Source organism: Euprymna scolopes, chromosome 8 (assembly GCF_053919585.1).
Source record: "Euprymna scolopes isolate OS-2025 chromosome 8, ASM5391958v1, whole genome shotgun sequence".
NCBI classification, from domain to species: Eukaryota; Metazoa; Mollusca; class Cephalopoda; order Sepiida; family Sepiolidae; genus Euprymna; species Euprymna scolopes.
The window spans coordinates 1,744,208-1,760,552 of record NC_136489.1 but is presented as its reverse complement, the minus strand read 5'-3'; the positions used below and the strand labels follow the sequence as shown (position 1 = coordinate 1,760,552).

Below are 16,345 nucleotides of genomic sequence, written 5' to 3'. Positions count from 1 at the left end.
ACCCAGGAGAGTTCATCCACAAAGCAATAGCTTCAAAACAACTCCAATATTGGTGAAGACACGCGGTAGACCAACTGAAAATGTGTTTACCATCAAAACTAACATCGAAACTACTTCTGGTCAATAGGTCTATGGTGTTTACCCCTGGTTCCAAGACTGGTTGCCATGACTATTTCAGCTGCAACAGACTCTCATGTATGCTCTGCATTCATCTAGGATGCTGTGTGTTCTATGGGAGGAACCAACTCAATGCATGCTGGGTGAATATCGCCTCAAGTCATGATGATAATTCATTTATGCATGATGTTGTATGGAGGAATTTTTGTTGAGATAAAAAGAGCAAGAACTTTCCTCACTGGCAGAGTGTGAAAAGCTGACATGACAAATTTGGATCATGTTGAATATTTAGAGAGAGGAAAAGAAAGATAAAGAGAAACGTTTTCACATACAAAAAAAAAAATGCAAAAATCTCAATCTCAAAACTGTAATGCACTTATACGGTTCCAATGTTCATAGAAATCCGCTTGTGTGAGTGTGTCAATGACCTTCGCCACAGCCTCTTTTATCTCCTCAATTGTCTTATAACGACAGCCTCTAAGGTTTTCTTTGAGCTTAGCAAATAACCAAAAGTCACAGAGAGCAAGGTCTGGACGATAGGGAGAGCGAGAAACTGTCTTGATGCCCATCTTGGTCATATAACAAGGATGGACAAGGATGGAGCTGTGGACTCACCATTGTGACAAACTTTGCACAAATCTTCTGCATCTTCAGTTCTTCACAAATAATTATGTATGCAGTTTCCACACAGACATCAAACTGTGCACTTATTGTCTCGACGGACCTTATCCATGAAATTCTTTATTTGGCCAATCAACTCTGAGGTTCTGACTTCCTTACTCCTCCCACACCTCTCATCATCCCTCATAGACTCCCGGTTATTTGAAATTTGTTAAATGTATTCTTAATAAATACTCACAGTGAGTTAGAAATTGTAAAATAACTTAAAAAATTAGCCAAATCAAGTCGAATATATATATATATATATATATATATATATATATATATATATATGTGTGTGTGTGTGTGTGTGTGTTATGTAGTTGGAAACACGAGAAATTATCTGTTATCTGTCGATCTATGTGTATATATCTCGATCTATCTGTCTATCTGGATCTATCTATTTATCTAACTAGCGAGGTAAACAAGAGATGAGATGTAAAGCTATGCTTTGATAAACTTGTCAAAACTATAAAATGGACAAGTTTCACCGGAAGTATATTATCAAAGTATCGGAAGTACGTATCTGTCATGTGTTCTAGTTGGGAGAAAATAGAGTAGTTGGAATTTTGACGTAAATAAGAGCAGACGGGTTAACGGTGATCTCTCCTCCCTCCTTGGGAGGGAGATGACGTGTCTACAAATTGGAGGTTAGATTTAACCACAAGCAAAGATGCTCACTTTCCATTCTTTTGCGTTCGACATCTGAGAAGTGAATAAAAAACATATAAAACTATCGTTTTGGAGTGAAATGCATTCGTTCAAACAGTTTCCAGATTCCCTTCAAGATCAGATGGAACCCAGGTAGACCACAAGATCAATGACATAGTTGAAAAAGATATGTCGAAATACATGTATGACACAAACACACACACCCGCATAACATTTAGACAATCTTGGAAAGAACTCAAATAAGTCGCAAAGATAACTTCGGTCCAGATAGTGCAGGGCCACTAAAATAGAATAGTGACACACACTCAAACTCGCCCTATCTTATATGAAAACAAAGAAATGATAAGAGTTTGCATACTTAATATACAAAAAAATAGTTGTCAACTTTATATAAAAACAAATGATTGTCTACATTATATGCAAAAAATAGTAGTCAATTTATTTCGAAAAAAAATTGTTGTCTACTTTATATATAAAAAATAGTTGTTTAATTTAAATACAATAAAAATAGATGTCTAGTTTATATGCAAAAACTAGTTGTCTACTATATATGTAAAAAATAACAAAATTACAAACAACACCGAGGAGGCACAAGTAGTTTTCTTTAAAGGGAGATAATTTAGAATCTAATAAGTAAATACTTACATTTGCCTTTGCGAAGTTGCAGAAATAAGAATTTGAGACGACGAAAGGTCCACCTATGATTACGATGGTAATTTCTTTAGGGCGACTTTCCTGGAGGTCAATGAACGGTGGCTCAATCTTGTCAATAATAGGTTTAGCAGCCGTGTTAATGGAACAATCTGGGCCACCATAGGGAGATTGACAACTGCAGCTACCTGGAATATTAAAGAATTTTTAATTAAAAAAAACATATTAAACATGGTTCTTTGTTCATACTATAATAATATGCGATGATATATGTAATGATAAGTAAAATTGTATATTTAGAAACAGAAATAGGTTTAAGGCTCCTACAATTCATACTAGAATTGCATTTAAGAATCTGTGGCGTAGTGGATAAAGCACTTGGTAAATTCAATTGTAAAGTTACACTCTTGTGAAAATTGAAGGTTTAATCCTCAGTGTGGTCGACACTCAAAATACAATTGCAGATACTTAGAATTTCTACACATGGCTGATAGAACAAGAGCATACTAAATAAATGGTTTTGTTAAATTTCCCGTGCAAATTCTTCAGTTTGATAAAAAGATTCTTGAGTTTGACAAGATACAACGTTGTGAAAATGACACTCAAAATGAGAACAGTAGTCTGAAGAATCCAAATAATATGAATAATCAATCCTCATCTCAAAAATTAGGAAATGTAATGGTACCTTTGTCCTAGAAATGACATTAAACTGTCTCAGATGGTGAGGCCCGAATTTTAAAGTTTAGGGAAGTATTTACAAATGGAAATGTGTAAAGTATATATATATTTTTTTTTTTTACATTTTCACCTCAAACAAAGCACAGTGCCACTTTGAGGTAAGGGGTTACTATCAGGGACATAAGTTGCATGGATGCTATGAAGAGTGATGAGCCGCAAGATGTCTGTTCACATTTCACTTGAACTTTTGCATGTAAATACAGTTGGGTAAGCATGAAACCAGAAGGGAATTCCAAAGACTAGCAGTTCTGGGGAAGAAACTATTAGAGCAGAAGGCTTTGTTACATCTGGGGATCTCTACTGTGTAGAGGTGGGACTTTGCTGCTTGTCAGGTTTACAAGTGCCTATAGTTCATCAGAACATCCATCATTAAAATACTTGTAGGACAGGCAGAGGGATGCAACATTTCGTCGATGGGACAGGGGTTTAAGCTTAGATGACAGTTCAGGTCCTATCAGGTTAGTGACTCTTTTTTGAACACTGTCCAGGTGTGAGAGACTAACAGCAAATGCACCAGTCCAGATGTGATAACGATTCTCCATACATGGGCGAATGTAGAGGTAGAGGATATTTTCAGGCATAAGTAACTCTCTAGCATGATAGAAAGAGCCCACCTTATTTGCAGCATCCTTGGCAATGCCCTCGATGTGTCTGTTCTAACTAATGTTCCCTGTGAACGTTAAATCGAGTAGTTTGAACGAAGTACTTTCAGGTAATGTATCTTTTGCCATAGCTATTGGTGGGTGAGAAGATTTCTTGTAATTATTAAAGGAAACGAGCTTAGTCTTGGCAGCATTGAACGTTACCATCCATTTTTGACCTCATTCCAATACAGACTGGAGGTCTTCCTCTAGGATTTCCGCTATTACTTTGAATATGTGTTCATTTGTTTGCCCCTCGTGCTTGTTATAGATCGTAGTGTCATCAGCATATATACCCAATTCAGGGGCAATTTCATCAGGGAAGTCATTTATGAATATCAGGAATAATAAAGGTCCAAGGATCGACATCTGAGGTACACCCACGTTTAGGTTTACGACCATCAAGGACAACCTTGATTCTTTTCTTATTTAAGAAGGATTTAATTATGTTAAGTATTCGTCCAGTAATACTGCATGGTCTGATTTTCATAAGACCATCGTGCCATACATTGTCAAAAACTTTAGATATATCTAGGTTTACCCTCTCTTACCTTATCCACTGCATAGTATATATGTTCAGAGATTACAGTTAGAATGGGCTTGCCTAAATCCATATTGATGGTCGGACAGAAGTTTAGCAGCTATAAGGTGGTGGACCAGAGCTTGGTTAATTATTGACTCAAATATTGCGAAAAGAGGGAGGAGGCTAATGGGGCGATAATTTAATGTTCAGTTCTATTCGCCAGAATTCTTGTAAACTGGTACTACAGAAGCAGTTTTTCAGCACTCAGAAAGGCATGATTCGTAAAGGCATTTTTTTTTCAATAGTACAGCCGGGATGAGATCAGATCCACATGCTTTTGATGTGTCTAGGTTTTTTATATCATGATCTTTAGAAGGGGTGATTTTCAGGTTTAAGTCTGCAAAGAAAAATAAGGAAAGGAGTTGTTTGCTGGGTCCAAAGTAGATTGTGAGACAAACTGACGGTCAAGCATGTTAGCTTTCTCAGTTGTCGTGCAAACAACCTCATGATTGTTGGATAATGGGGGAATTGTTGATTGCTTATTATTTACTACACTGTTGTAGATTTTCCAGAAATAACGAGTTCCCAATTTCTTAGCTTCAATGCGTTTTCTGGTGGTTTTAGTGTATTCTTTCTTAGCTGTCGCTACTTCTGTCTTACAATTACTTCTAGCTTTTATAAACTTTTGTTTGTTTGTACTGAACATATGCCGGAAAAATCTACAGTATGCATGTTGCCTCTGAGTAATGTCTGCTGCACAAGTAGAAGTAAACTGTTGGGGAGAGTGGGGGTTGCTATAGAATTTCCGTGTATGAACATGTGTTTCAACTGCTGCATTGAACCATTCTGCCATCTCATTTGCACACTGTTCCACAGGAAGAGAAAAGATATTTCCGCATGGGGCATCTCTAATGTGATCTCTAATGTGATCTCTAATGGCATCTCAGTCAGCCTTATTGTAGTACCTTGTCGTTTTCAGCAATGTCTCTTTTACTTGGGTCAAGAGTTTACAGTGATATCTATCATGATCACATCATGATCAGCATTCCCAAGTGGGCAATGGACATTTATTACACAATCCTCAGGAACTGTTGTCAAAAATACATCCAGAAGTGAAGCTTGCTGGTCCTGACTATTTAGGAGACGGGTCGGGAATGTTACTGTTTGTGTCAAGGAGTGGGATAATTGGGTTTAACCGGCTTCCTCCGAAGGAGGAAGTTCCATGGGAGTATGAAATTCACAAGCAGTCCCAAGTCACACTTATATCCCCGTTAGGGGAGATAACAACGTTAGGTTTTTGCAATTCTTGCAGGATGGTGTCGATGTCCTCCTACATACAGTGCCTTAAATTCCCAAATTGTTCATCCATTTTAGTAATGACCAGGCTCAACGGTGCTTAACTTCCATGATTTGATGGGAACCGGTATGTCAACGTGATTATGCCGTATATTGCGTTCTTATGGTCAGAAGTTACATGTTTGTGGTTAGAACTGGTGTTCAACAATAGTGTGTCCTTTCCATCATCCTCTCCAACTATGTAATTGATTGCATCCTCAACAAAGCTCTTCTAACCCTAACCCTAATCCTAACCCTAATCCTCTCCAACTATGTAATTGATTGCATCTTCAACAAAGCTCTTCTAACCCTAACCCTAACCCTAATCCTCTCCAACTATGTAATTGATTGCATCCTCAACAAAGCTCTTCTAACCCTAACCCTAACCCTAACCCTCTCCAACTATGTAATTGATTGCATCCTCAACAAAGCTCTTCTAACCCTAACCCTAACCCTAATCCTCTCCAACTATGTAATTGATTGCATCCTCAACAAAGCTCTTCTAACCCTAACCCTCTCCAACTATGTAATTGACTGCATCCTCAACAAACCTCTTCTAACCCTAACCCTAATCCTAACCCTAATCCTCTCCAACTATGTAATTGACTGCATCCTCAACAAAGCCTCTCCAACTATGTAATTGATTGCATCCTCAACAAAGCTCTTCTAAGTCTACACGAAAGATACAGTTTATAAGAATACAAAAGTATCTGAGCTAGTCTAGTTAACTGATAGTGTTCTGGTTGGATTTACTGGTGACGAACTACAACCTGTACTCAAACAGAGTACAAGATGCTGCTTGTAGTATGAAAATGTGGAAACTTCTAAAGCAAGCGATCCTGTCATCACTACTGATCGATCCTGACACCTAGCAATGCTCATGTTCGATGCGGTTGATTTGGAAGATGTGCAATCATTCGTTTACCTTGCTTTAATCATCTAGACAAGGAACAGCTGAGGTCAAAAGCCATATAGGAGCAGCAAGGGTCATCTTCAACATCTCAAGTGGTCACTGTGGTGTCGACGTGAGATCTCAACTGCTACAGTGTATTCAGCAGGTTGTGGTGTGGACGATTCTTCTCAATGGTTGTGAAACATGTTCGAAATGAAAAAGAGACGGAAAGAGACAGAGAGCAAGCTCTTGTTACGGGCGCCTCTATCTCTATTAAATGGACGAATGCGTATACGGGAGACAGTATTACCAACTTATATAAACCCACTCATCTGATTGAGTGAGGGTTGTGCTGAATTTCAGCTGCGTGTTCGTCTGGCCCATTCTTTAATTTTGTCAATTTTTTTGAAAATTGCTTTACTCTTATATTTGAATACAGAACCTTTCATTAAAATTCGATTCTGAAACACATTGATAACCCTGCCCATTATCTTTCTACTGCAGGAGAGGCGTACTGGGGTGTGAAATAGTTTCAGTTACCATTTGTAAGCACCTTACTCAAAATGTTATAGAAAAAATACTTTACACGTCTAACAATTTATGAAATCGTTAAACTAATTATTTCATTAATACACCGTGTGTGAGAGTTAGAAAGAGAGAGAGAGTCAGAGGGAGACAAACAGACAAACAAACATACAGATATAGATCAAATAAAAGAGAGAGAATCTTACCCTTTGTGCAAATTCCATTCCCACTGCATTCATTGATGCAAAGGTTGGGGAAGTTATTATCAGGAAACTCAATATCGTTTCCTTTAACGATCCATTTACTGACATTTCGTTTCATAGCTTGCAGGCACTGCAAAATGACATTGTCTAAAGCATCGGCGGACCACGAACTGTCATCGGTTATCTATAAAACAACAAAAAAATTTGCTCACAGAAATATTTCAGCCAAAACAAATTAGAAACATTAGTGCTTATTGAGCTATAGTCGACAGATCGAATGTTATTATGTTGTTTTAAGCAAAAATAATATTACCGACCTTATTGTCATCGAAAAAATAATATATCCAAAAATTAGGATAATTCATCAAGTAGGACAATTATTATTATGTTTTTTTGTAAAAATAAGTCTATCACTATCAAGGAAACATAATGACGGCAATTAAGAATACAAAACGCTGATGGAAAAGGAAGCCATGTCAGTTTAGGCAGAAAGGAAGAGAAGGCAGTTTAGCCCCCCCCCCCCAAGCAAAAACACTAAGTTATTTAAATGAAATAAAAAATATTTACATAAAGATTAAATTTTTTTTTTTTTTTTTTGACAAGAAAAGGTAAAACTATTTAACGAAGCAGAAACAATAATTTCAGTTCTGTTTTCATAAATTTGTATCAAAAAAAAAATTTTTTTATAAAAACAAAAACAACACGTGCACATGTAAGTAAATAAAATTTGAATAGTTTATGTGTGAACTGCAGCTCTTTGAAATTGGAACTAAAAAACTGGTAAACTGTTTTATCTCCCTTTCCACCTAAACTGACTTGGCTTGTCTCCCTTTCCGACAGTTTTTCGTATTCTTAATGGCTGTGTTGATTTCCTCGATAGCGATAAACTTATTTTTACAAAAAACACAATAGCAGTTGTCCTACTTCATAAATTATCATAATATTTGGATATATTATTTTTTCGATGAGACAATAAGATTAAAAATTCGATCTATCGACTATAGCTTAACAAGCACCGAAGCATTAAACAATCTTAAAACATTCACACTTTATTATGTTAAGTTCACCCCAAAAATGCTAAATGGAAGAACTTTTCGAAAACTTGCAGCAAAAAATGCTCACAGTTAACTTTCCTTTGTGCAAAGTGTACCTGAAATATCTTATGAATACTTATATAAAAAAACGGTTTCCGAGTTATCCCTAATTGTTGATTGTCTGTCCAAATGAAATACAGTTGATTTCCGATCTACCTTGATGCCCAGACAGTGGTGAAGACACAGGCCAACTCCATTGTGAGAAAAGAACTCAACACAATGTCAAAACAACGCACAGCCGGCCAGTGAAAAGTTTTGCCACACAGACTTAGGGTCGTGCGTGTTTTGTATGCTCTGAAGATCAGAGTGGTAGCTCCAGTAACAAGTGTTTGGTTACATTTTGGAGGGTTCATCAGATAAAAGTGTAATCACGAGGATTTAGCGTTGGCTCCTGCATACAGGGACTGGGGACGTCCTGGTTACACTAATTAGTCCCGTGAAGACGGATTGTGCGACCCATCCCCGTCTGGTTATATGCTCTAACCAAAAATGTAAATATACTACATCTAGAAATAATTTGATTTGAAGTGTTGAAATATGAATTACGAAAAATCGGCCCAAACCTTCCAGACAACCTAATAGATGTAAAACAATTTAGGTAATTGAGAGGTCAAGAAAAACAAGGGCATGAGTGATGATTAGTTTGAAGGAGGGAGAGGGATATATAAAGACCTGGTCAGAGATAGATTTATTTGGAAGTTCATTTCTACAAACCGCCCAACACATGCTAGGAAAATAGACGTTAAAGCGATGATATACATAAACCCTGTTACATCTACATCGAGGGGAGTACCCACAGCCAGCAACAAGGTAATTGTAGATACAAAAAAAAAACAATTTGAGATAATTTTTAAAACAAAATACAAACATGTAACTCAGCAAGTACTCAAGCAAAATAACAGATTTAAAAGATAACTCAGGAAACCTTTTTGTCCCTTTCTCCTGAACACTAGCACAATCTAATATCACCTCTGCAGTAACAATGAGGATATAGACGGAGAATATAATATGTAGACTTTAATAATTCTGATCTTTTAGTTTTGGATATAATGTATAAAATTAAATAACGCTGATGTCATCATTTACATATAAAAATCAAACTTTAAAAGTTAGACATGTCACAGATAATTTTAATTTTTCTCCTGAATGCTAGTCCAGTCGAATGATATTAATTCGGCAGTGACAATCATTGTCAATAAATTGGAGTAAGGCAGGCTTTCATGGATGTGTTGAATAGAAAAATAGAGACGAAGTTATTTTATTCATCCTCTAGCCATCTAGATGGTTTATTTGATAGACCCCTAGTAATCTTCAATTAACCTTCTCTTTCAGATCGGTAATGAGGATAGAGACCCCCTAGAGATCCTACACCAACGTCTCTAATTTCACACATGCCCACTCTCCTACCATGTTATCTAACTCAACCAACCAGTCTCCAGTATCTTTTATTTTTTTCTATTTTTATACAACAATCACGTGATAAAATGATATCAACAATAACTCAATTACCTTAATGTCATCGACGCATGACGTCACACTCTCATTAATATTCACACCAGGTAAATCGCCGCACAACAAACTAATCGAAGCCATTCTCTGGGTACAGAGCTTCAATGCAGTGTCATATCTCCATACGCCCTTTGGATTCCAATCGTAAATCTGCACAATAAAAAATAAATACCATATAATGTACATATTTTTCATTATAAAATCTTGGTGAAAACAATTTTCGAACAGTAGTACAAGTGCGATGTCGCTTACTCATCGCTCACCCTCGTAATTTAAGATATGGGTCCCACAGTTTTGTAAACAAGTTGAATGAAAGCGTCAACATTTATTCAATAAACGAGTATATATCTTCCATGAAAAATGGCAGAAAAAAATTACACACTAATCTTTGTTAGGGCTTTATTTTGTTTTTCATTCCAATATTGTGTTTTATCGTTTTTCCCCATATTTTACGGACATCAGGCATGGTAGATCCTTTTCTCACGAATACAGATCCAGCTGGCACACCAGCCAATAAATATCATCAAGGCATACTTTAACCACAAAATTAGTTCTTCTGACACAGCTGTTATGCAGGAAAGATTTTTGCAGGAACAATATATACAACAATGAAGAACCACATAAGGTGGGAGATGAGGTTCATACCAGCTGACATGATAGGACGAGGTATCAAAAATGATAACATTTGAGTTGCAGCAGTTATCCATCAAATATGTGGCTGGATACTATTATTAACGATTAAGCACAGATTATTAATCCTGTTTCAATCCAATCAGATTCGTAGGATACAATCTCCCATATTGCAGTTATTATTTGGTGAAAAAATGTTAAAAAAATCTCCTCTGGGAAAAATTTAACATCACAAAGAATATAAGGCGCTTTTTTTTGGGGAGGGGGGGAGGAGTATCACTCAGTATAAAAAAGTTAAAATTTTATTTGTGTGCTACAGAAATCAATATATTGACATTAAGAACATTCAAATAAGTTTCAATAAAACCTTCATTCTTTAAGAAATCTAAAGACATCATTTAAATTTTCTTTCGATTCAATCTGGGTTACTGTCGGTTAGGTTCATAAAATAACTGAAATCTATTAAAATGTAAAAAACGAAATTCATTATTTAAATAGATTATCTTCATTTCTTTATTTATTTACGGACTGTTATCCTCATCTTCATAGTTGTTGTTTCACGACGTTTCGGCCAGCTATGCCTCTGGCCTTCGTCAAGTGGTAAACTGTGACGTGATAGGAATGCTGAATCTCTCAACTGTATCCTCATTAATTACTGCCTTCCATAGTTGTTGTTGTCTCACGACGTTTTGGACAACTAATCCTCTGATCAACTTTGAGTAGGATTGAAACCGCTATCTTCAGACAATGCTCACCTGGAACCGTAGAGATTCAACGCCTCCATCCACTGTACCTAGAAGTAATTACTTAGGATGCAGTTAAAAGACTCAGCATTCCTATCCTGTCCCGGTTAACTACCTGATGAATGCCAGAGTTGGTCAAAACGTTGTGAAACAACAACTATGAAGGTGAGGATAAAAGTCCGTGTATAAATAAATAAATAAATATACAAATTACTTATCTCAAAGGATTCCAATAATAAAATATCTTCATTTCATTTAAAAAAAATTAAATAATGAATATTCCCGTGAAGAATGTATTTAAAATAGGTTTAACATTTAAATAATTACTGCATAAATATTTGCAAAATAATTAAAAAGAAAAGGATTCTTTAGGATCCATTAAACAATAATGTGCCTGTTCTACAAATACTTTAATGGTGAATGCTCTGACGAAACGCAAGCGCTTGTACCTCCTCGGCGTGGCTACCCCCGACAAACCTGACAAGTAACTAAGTCTCACCCCTTTACAGTAGAGATCCCTAGGTGTAAGAAAGCCTTTTACTCCAATAGTTTCTTCCTCAGAACTGCAAGTCTTTGGATCTCCCTTCCGGAATTCTGCTTTCCCAACTGTACTGATATGCAGAAGTTCAAGTGTAATATGAACAAACATCTTTCTACTCATCTCCCTTTATAATGACCCCGCAAATTATGTCCCCGATAGTAGCCCCCTACTTCAAAGTAGCACTTGCCTTGTTTGGGGTGAAAATTGAATAAAAAAAAGAAGAAAGAAACGCAACATCAGGAAGTTCTTATGATGAATGATGTGTTTTTATTACTTGACCTAGTAGGAGGACATCAACATCTTGCAAGAACTTAAAAAACTTAATGTTGTCATCTCCTTTGGCGAGAATATACAAATGACTGGGGATCACTTGTGAATTTGATATTCCCATGGAACTTCGTCCTTCAGAGAAAGCCAGGTCAACCCATCTAGGGTGAATGCCACTTCAATACATGTGAGGGTTAGTTCAATGTGATGAGTAGTTTACACAGTTGCAACAGTTCCATAATTCAACCCTGATGATCGGTGTTCTGCCCCAAACAACCTTTAGTACTATATATTATTCCATAAATATCTGTAACGAAGAGTCTACAGTCTAACCTATACTTTTGTACGACTGCAAGACTTGTATGATTCTCATATGACCGCAAGTAGTCAAAGACAAAACATTAAAATTCCATAATCTTGACTGCAAATGGAGAAACACGTTTTACTTGTATGCATTGCATGTTTCAGGACTGAAGAGCGAGAATTAGTGAGATTTTGATCATCAGTGCTGCCCAAAGTGCTGTCCTACACAGTTGTGTCTTCCCTTAATGACCTGCTATTTTTCTTTATCTCTCATGAACACTAATCAACAGTGACAATTTGGGTTTAGCTGTAGAACATAAATCTGTCAAAAAACAACAGTGAACAAGTCCGTTTTGATTTTACATAACATTACTCTCGTGGCGAAGGGCAGTTAAAAAGGACTTTGCTATAATAAAAACAAATAAAAAACCTACCCCAGGAATGTAAGAGATGTTGAATTCAAAGCTTATATTCAATCCACTTTCACAGAATGGCAAGATGCTGGACTGTTTGAGGACTTCGTCGGTAATGTCCCGACCTGCAGAACAAGAAGAAAAAAGAATAAGGACAAGTACTTAAATGGACTTTTCAGTTTTATCGGAATGGATTATTAGGCTGGCGAAACAAGGGTACCTCTATTTTTTTACCTGAGGAATGAGAAGTTTTCAATGGATAAATTCCGACTCAGCACGCAACAATTCTTGCCCTTTTGTCAGAAAAATCACTCATAGGATGTGAGGACTAAAGGATAAAATAAGCAAAGTGAAAGTTACGAGGTATACGCAAGGTCAACTTTCTAATCTCCTTGATCAATCGTGTTTCTCATTTTTTGTCTGATTATCATTCCGTCTCATTTACCCTTACCTTCGAGTGGCTTTTGGCCTTTATTAGTGATGACAGTAGCAAAAAGTAAAAAAGAAAGACTAACGCTAGGGATATGGAGGGAGAAGGGAATATTTTTTTCTGCTGTGGTAGCAATACTAGTCCTTACAATGAATGTATCACAAGGGGCAACCAATAAACTTACTCCTGTAGAGATATACCAGTTTAAAACTAGTCTACCAAATAGCTTCGTGCAAAGCGAATACACAGACACATATTGTAAAAGAGAAAGAATATAGGATTATCGCCCCTATTGCATGTTTCAGCCGACAGATGGCGATATCATCTCTCTCTCTCTCTCTCTCTCTCTCTCTCTCTCTCTTTCTTGAGTGACATATTACAGGATGTGTACGCCACATGCTCCAAGCATGTTTTACACATGCAAACCAATGCTCTATTTAAATTTTTAATTTGATCGAAGTAAGCCCAAACATTGCAAATCATGAGCTCTACAATCATGAATTACCTCGGTAACAATTTTAAACAAGATATTTAATATCAGTTCACATCTAATCGGCAAATATCAACAACATGCATGTACGCATTTTTTTTTTATTAAAAGCTATTGTTTATAAAAATATGTATGAATATTCTTTCTTGTTTAAATAAAGTCTACAGTTATATATATATATATATATAAACCTGATTTCCATTTTATTAATTTATATCATCGAACGCGCAACACATTTCACAACACTCCCTTTCTCCTGTACCAAATGAACAAAACAAAACAAAAAACAACAACAACAACAACAAAAAAACAGTGGTACCAATACTGAGTTGGGTTTATAGAAAATTGCTACAATAGGATCGAAAAAAAAATGAAAAGAATGAATAGCACTATCCAAACCTCTTCTCGATGCGAAGGAAAAAAGATGTGATGTTGATGTGTGAGAACCCCAATGTCATCTGACGAACTCGTAGCACTTGTGCCCCCTCAACGTAAATATCTCCGACTGACCTGCAGCAAAATCCCACCTCTTTACTCAAGAACTCTCTAGATGACAGAAATTATTCTACTCTAGTAGTTTCCTCCCACAAACTGCTAGACTTCGGAATTCCCTCTGTTTTCTGCTTCCTTACTGTACTAACATTCAGAAATTATAATGTAATGTGAACAAACACCTCACTGCTCAACTATATACTTAGTATGTCTCTTTCGTTGAACAGCAGAGATGATTCCTGTTTGTTTCTTTTGCATATGACATAAATGCGGGAGTGCCTCAGGGGTCTATCCTTGGACCTCTATTGTTCCTGATATTCATAAACGACCTCCCTGATAATATTGTTTCGGAGATGGGTATATTTGCCGATGACACCACTCTCTATAACAGATATGAGGGGAAAACAAATGAACACATATCCAAGAAAATGGCAGAAACACTAGAGGATGACCTCCAATCCGTAGTGGAATGGGGACAAAAATGGTTGGTCTCATTCAATGCTGCTAAGACTAAGCTTGTTTCCTTCAATAACTACAAGAAACCTTCTCTACCACAAATAGCAATGGCCAAGAACACATTGCCTGAAAGTACTTCTTTTAAACTCCTCGGCCTAACGTTTACAGGGAATATGAACTGGAATAGATACATTGAGAGCATTGCCAAGGCTGCTGCAAGGAAGGTTGGCTCCCTCTACCGTGCTAGAAAACTACTTACGCCTGCCAGTATCCTATACCTCTATAAGGCAACCATTCGCCCATGTATGGAGTACTGTTGTCACATCTGGGCTGGTGCATCTGCTGCTTGTCTCTCGCTCCTGGACAGGGTTCAAAAAAGAGTCGCAAACCTGATAGGTCCTGAACTGTCATCTGGGCTTCAACCTCTGTCCCATCGACAAGATGTTGCATCCCTCTGCCTGTTCTACAAATACTTTAATGGTGAATGCTCTGACGAACTGCAAACACTTGTACCTCCCCGACGTACCTACCCCCGACAAACCCGACAAGCTACTAAGTCTCATCCCTTTACAGTAGAGATCCCTAGGTGCAAGAAAGCCTTTTACTCCAATAGTTTCTTCCCCAGAACTGCGGGTCTTTGGAACTCCCTTCCGGGATTCTGCTTTCCCAACTGAAATGATATGCAGAAGTTCAAGTGTAATGTTAACAAACATCTTTCTACTCTTCTCCCTTCATAATGACCCCGCTAATTAATTCCCTAATAGTAGCCCCCTGCTTCAAAGTGGCACTGTGCCTTGTTTGGGGTGAAAATTGAATAAAAAAAAAAAAAAAAAAAAAAATCCATCTTTTTTATTTGGTTGCCCAATGTTGAACGTTCTGTTCGAGTGTAAAAAGAAAATCACGACTTATGGGTTTTTAAAACGTTCACGACTACGGCGAATTTATTTTTACCCTCAAACAGAACGATCAAACATTGGCCGCCAAATGGAAAAGATGGATCGCCAGAGAAACAAACATGGATTATCCCTGCTGTTCAACGGAACACGCATTAGAGTGTGTGTCTGTAGACATGGTCCAAAATACGAGTACCTTACATCCATCTGGGGCAAATAAGAGTAAAAAAATGCAATAGCAATAAAAGCATACCATCAGTTATTTTCTCCTCATCACCCATGACGGGGCACTTTGCAATATCCACGTTTTCACCACAAATTCTTTTGTCGGATGTTAAATCACATTGACAGAAAACTTCCCGCTTACTAAGAAGACGAATATCGGAACAAATTCCATTGTATAAACTGTTCTTTGACGGAACTCTGAAAAAGAAAAAAAGAAAAATATTTGGTTCTAGTGCACTTATTGATCCGCGCTGAAATAATAACGTTAGTATCCAGAAAACCATTCTTGACATGGAGAGGGGATGTTTTGTACCTATGTATTACAATTCAATAAAAACAGATGTCATAAAACTTTAATGTAACTTAAAAATAACTAAAATATAAAATATAGTGGGGATCAATAAGTGCACTAGCACCAAATATGTTACATAATTTTGAATTTTTGAAATGAATATTGATTATGCCTAATATTTGGATTCTTCGGCTATTGTTTTCATCTTGATTAATATTTTCACAATGTTTCGATCAATGTAACCTTTGACTTTCTTCAAACATATCTTCGAACTCAGAAATTTTTCTGTCAAACTCGGGAATCAGCACAGAATATGAAATGGAATCCTTTATTTAATCCACAGTGGTAACATTCTCTTGCTCCGCTATGACATAGGGTATAAAATACTTGATAAAATTTAGTTATAAGTTACACTTTTCTGGGGGTTGAAGGTTCAATCCTCAGTGCAGACGACAATCAAAATACAGCTGAGAATTACTTAATGGCTGACAGAATGAAAGCATGCTACATTCATGGATTAAATGAAGAGTTCTGTTTGAAATTCTATGCAGATACCAGATTCTGGCAAAAAAATTCAGTTCAACAAGATGCACCTGAAAAATGTTGGAGA

At 36.8% G+C, this 16,345-nt stretch overlaps 1 protein-coding gene across 1 annotated transcript in view; it reads right to left on the bottom strand.

Annotated features, from left to right (window-relative positions):
- Positions 1-16,345, bottom strand: part of LOC145284083 (uncharacterized) — a 361,761-nt gene that overhangs the window by 15,186 nt on the left and 330,230 nt on the right. Inside the window, exons 63-67 of the mRNA XM_080133150.1 lie at positions 15,472-15,641; positions 12,479-12,582; positions 9,561-9,710; positions 6,961-7,141; positions 2,095-2,288 (exon numbers count right to left, since the gene is read on the bottom strand). Of these exons, the coding sequence (XP_079989276.1) occupies positions 2,095-2,288; positions 6,961-7,141; positions 9,561-9,710; positions 12,479-12,582; positions 15,472-15,641 (799 nt within the window). The remainder of the gene's footprint in view (positions 1-2,094; positions 2,289-6,960; positions 7,142-9,560; positions 9,711-12,478; positions 12,583-15,471; positions 15,642-16,345) is intronic.